The sequence below is a fragment of the Ipomoea triloba genome, chromosome 10, assembly GCF_003576645.1.
Source record: "Ipomoea triloba cultivar NCNSP0323 chromosome 10, ASM357664v1".
In the NCBI taxonomy this organism is placed as follows: domain Eukaryota; kingdom Viridiplantae; phylum Streptophyta; class Magnoliopsida; order Solanales; family Convolvulaceae; genus Ipomoea; species Ipomoea triloba.
In genome coordinates this window covers 23905697-23909497 of record NC_044925.1, presented here as the reverse complement: position 1 = coordinate 23909497, position 3801 = coordinate 23905697, and the positions used below count along the sequence as shown (strand labels likewise).

The 3801-nt window shown below is 38.5% G+C and overlaps 2 protein-coding genes across 2 annotated transcripts; both read right to left on the bottom strand.

Annotated features, from left to right (window-relative positions):
• Positions 1-1036: 1036 nt before the first annotated feature.
• On the bottom strand, positions 1037-1686 carry LOC116033339 (two-component response regulator ARR22-like). Its single transcript, XM_031276090.1, has 2 exons — positions 1564-1686; positions 1037-1207 (listed from the first exon to the last, which is right to left on the bottom strand). Exons 1-2 carry the CDS (start codon positions 1684-1686, stop codon positions 1037-1039), a joined length of 294 nt encoding a protein of 97 aa, XP_031131950.1.
• A 651-nt stretch (positions 1687-2337) lies between these two features.
• LOC116031397 (two-component response regulator ARR22-like) lies at positions 2338-3175 on the bottom strand. Its single transcript, XM_031273593.1, has 2 exons — positions 2942-3175; positions 2338-2595 (listed from the first exon to the last, which is right to left on the bottom strand). The coding sequence occupies exons 1-2, from the start codon at positions 3158-3160 to the stop codon at positions 2425-2427; spliced, it is 390 nt and encodes a 129-aa protein (XP_031129453.1). The 5' UTR covers positions 3161-3175; the 3' UTR covers positions 2338-2424.
• Positions 3176-3801: the final 626 nt, after the last annotated feature.

Here is a 3801-nt window from a genome sequence, read left to right as displayed (position 1 = left end):
TAAAAGACAGATACAGAATCGTGCATCGACCGTGCAAATTGTCACCTTCACGTTTTTGGAATAGATATATAAGAGTAAGAGGGAAAGGGAAGAATGGTCTTACATTGACGCCATCCTTGACAAGCATTTCCTTGTCCATGAGTAGGAGGTCGAAGCGGTGGAGCACCACCTCCTCCTTGCCATTCTTGGCCACCTGAGCTTCCAGTTCGTATTTCTTCAGCAGCATCTTGTGTACCAAATAAGGAAAGAGAGTGGGGAAACCAGCCAATCAGTCAGACTATTGGTTTGACCAGTAACTTTTAGGTTACAAGTTCCCCTCTCAATTTGAGTTGTCTTATTGATTTGAGCCAGTATAGACAACTTAGTCTCGTTTAATTACCTTGTTCTTTATCCGCTATAGTCACAAGGTGTGATTTACCCAACAAAATGGGAGCAACCTATTGACCTTTTTAGTTTAAGCCTATGACCGGCTATAGTCATAATGCGGGATTTAACCAACACAACTTGAGCGATCTATTGACTTTTTGGTTTGAACGGATAAACAACCTAAGTTGTTTTATCCCTTGTATGTACATATTAAAATTTAAAATGATTTTAGCATTTTAACTATTCAATAATTTTGTTAATATTTCAATTTAGACAAATTTTATCAGACCATGTAGGGTGTTAGTTGATTAATTGTCATACATACAAATGCATCACCATTTGAGGTTAAAGAATTTTTAATAATCCAAATAAATACATCTTTTGATAATTAGAATTAATACATTAATTGTTATATGCTTTTTGGGTGATTAGGGAAAGAGGTGGTTGAAACGCCCAACACATAGGCTTGGTGGCCACTGCCATGTTTCCCATTGAGGTGCAGACTAGACAATAATATAATATATTTTTCAACCTAATAATTTCATTTATTATTATTATTGGAGACTTGGAGTTACACAAACAAGCTGAACATACACTAGGATTTTCCCAATTTGGAGCTAAGCACTGAGGCATAGTAAAATAGGAAAATACTCTTCATAATAACTCAGTTTTAGGCAACCAGTTGGTTAATCAGGCGCAAAACAACATCTGAACCCAGCGGCTTCATCAGGCACTCATCTAGCCCCGCCACCATAAACTCATCCCTCACCTCACCTGGCCCGTGTGAAGTTACGCCAACTATCATGCTTTTCAAGCCCATTTCCCGCAACTCCCAAGTTGCCTAATTCAAGCATGTCAAAACACAACAACATAACCTGCTTTCCTTTTCAGGGTTCGATCAATATCGTGCCAATTTGCACGGATTATATCAAATACAAAACAGTATCAGGTACAAATTGTCACCTTAAGTTTTTAGAATACATATATAAAAAATAGAATTCATTGTAAATTAAATAGTCGCCTTACCGTTTCTTGAATATACATATAAGGTAGATACAAAGTTGTGCATTTAAGGTTTTTTTAGCACACATAAAAGACAGATACAGAATCATGCACCAACCGTGCAAATTGTCATCTTAACATTTTTGGAATAAATATATAAGAGTAAAGAGGGAAAGGGAAGAAGAATGGGCTCACATTGACGCCATCCTTGACAGGCATTTCCTTCTCCATGAGCAGGAGGTCGAAGCAGTTGAGCACCATCTCCTTCTCGCCGTTCTTGGCCACCTGAGCTTCCAATCCGTATTTCTTCAGCAGCATCTTGTGTACCAAATAAGGGAACAGAGGGGGCCCAGCTAATCAATCAGACGGTTGGTTTGACCGGTAACTTTTAGGTTACAAGTTCCTCCCTCAATTTGAGTCTTCTTATTGATTTGAGTCAACTTAGTCTCGTTTACCTTGTCATTTATGGGCTATAGTCACAAGGTGAGATTTACCCAACCTATTAACCTTTTTAGTTTAAGCCTATGACCGGCTATGGTCATAATGCGGGATTTACCCAACACAACTTGAGCGATATATTGACCTTTTTTGTTTGAACGGATAAACAACCTAGGTTGTTTTATCCATTGTAAATATTAAAATTTAAAATAATTTTAGCATTTTAACTATTCAATAATTTTGTTAATATATCAATTTAGACAAATTGTATCAGACCATGTATGGTACGGTGTTAGTTGATTAATTGTCATATATACAAATGCATCACCATTTGAGCTTAATGAATTTTTAATAATCCAAATAAATACATCTTTTGATAATTAGAATTAATACATTAATTGCTATATGCTTTTGGGATGATGAGGGAAAGAGGTGGTTGAGACACCCAGCACATAGGCTTGGTGGCCATTGCGATGTTTCACATCAAGGTGCAGACTTAGACAATAATATAATATATTTTTCAACCTCATAATTTCATTTATTATTATTATTGGAGACTTGGAGTACAGTTACACAAGCAAGCTGAGCATACATATTTTCCCTATTTGGAACTCCTTTTTAGGCAACCAGTTGGTTAATCAGGCGCAAAACCATATCTGCACCTAGCGGCTTCATCAGGCACTCGTCCAGCCCCGCCGCCATAAACTCATCCCTCACCACACCTGGCCCGTGCGAAGTTACACCAACTATCATGCTCTTCACGCCCAGCTCCCGCAGCTCTCGAGTTGCCTAATTCAACCATGCCAAAACACAACAAATTAACATGCTTTCCTTTTTAGGGTTCGATCAATATCGTGCCAATTTGCACGGATTATATCAAATATATATGGAATAGTATCGGGTATAAATTGTCACCTTAAGTTTCTCGAATATATAAAAATAGTATTCATTGTAAATTAAATAGTCACATTACCGTTTCTTAAATATACATATAAGGTAGATACAAATTTGTGCATTTAAGGTTTCTCGAATACACATAAAAGACATATACAGAATCGTGCATGGGCCGTGCAAATTGTCATCTTAACATTTTTATATAAGTGTAAAGAGGGAAAGGGAAGAATAATCGGCTCACATTGACGCCATCCTTGACAGGCATTTCCTTGTCCATGAGCAGGAGGTCGAAGCGGGCGCCGGAGCGGTGGAGCTCCACCGCCTCCTCGCCATTCTTGGCCACCTGAGCTTCCACTCCGTATTTCTTCAGCAGCATCTTGTGGACCATCTGCGTAGTGGTGTCGTCTTCGACCACAAGCACCCTCAGCCCCTTCCCAACATTCTTCGAACCCATGTCCATATCCGGCAACCTAACTAAACACAAAAATTCATTCCCAAGAAAGAAGAAAACATTAATAACACCCCAATCTTGAGCATTGATCCCTGCATGCAACGGTGCAATAACAAATAAGGAAAGAGAGCCGGACAACCAAAAATTGGCCAGACGGTTAGTTTGGTAATCTTTAGGTTACAAGTCCCACTCTCAATTGGAGCCGTTTTATTAGTTTGAGCCGATATTGACAACTTAGCCTCGTTTATCTTGTCTTTTACCGGCTATGGTCACAAGATGAAATTTTCCCAACAAAACGGGAACAACTCATTGACCTTTTTAGTTTAAACCTATGACCGGTTATGGTCATAATGCAAAATTTAACCTATACAACTAGAGCGATCTATTGACATTTTTTGTTTGAACGAGTAAACAACCTAAGTTGTTTTATCCCTTGTGACCGACTACTCGACTAGGTTCATCGCAATGTAAGATTTACCGAGTACGTATTCTTAAAAAGTGGCTACATATTTTTTCCGTGGCCAAAAAAGAAAGAAAAGAGAGAAACCGTACCCCTCTCTAACGACAACAAAAGGAAATGAAGTGCAGTACGAGAGCGAGAGAACTGAATTGACTAAAATAAGAAACCCCTAGGGGGTTTAAATAGGGTC

Excerpts from the sequence above, each read along its gene's own strand:
- LOC116033339 (XM_031276090.1), bottom strand. The coding sequence starts at position 1,686 with ATGCTGCTGAAGAAATACGGATTGGAAGCTCAGGTGGCCAAGAACGGC. Across the intron at positions 1,208-1,563 it reads CTGTCAAGGATGGCGTCAAT|GCAACTTGGGAGTTGCGGGA; the intron begins GTGAGCCCATTC and ends TGCTTGAATTAG.
- LOC116031397 (XM_031273593.1), bottom strand. The coding sequence starts at position 3,160 with ATGGACATGGGTTCGAAGAATGTTGGGAAGGGGCTGAGGGTGCTTGTG. Across the intron at positions 2,596-2,941 it reads CTGTCAAGGATGGCGTCAAT|GCAACTCGAGAGCTGCGGGA; the intron begins GTGAGCCGATTA and ends TGGTTGAATTAG.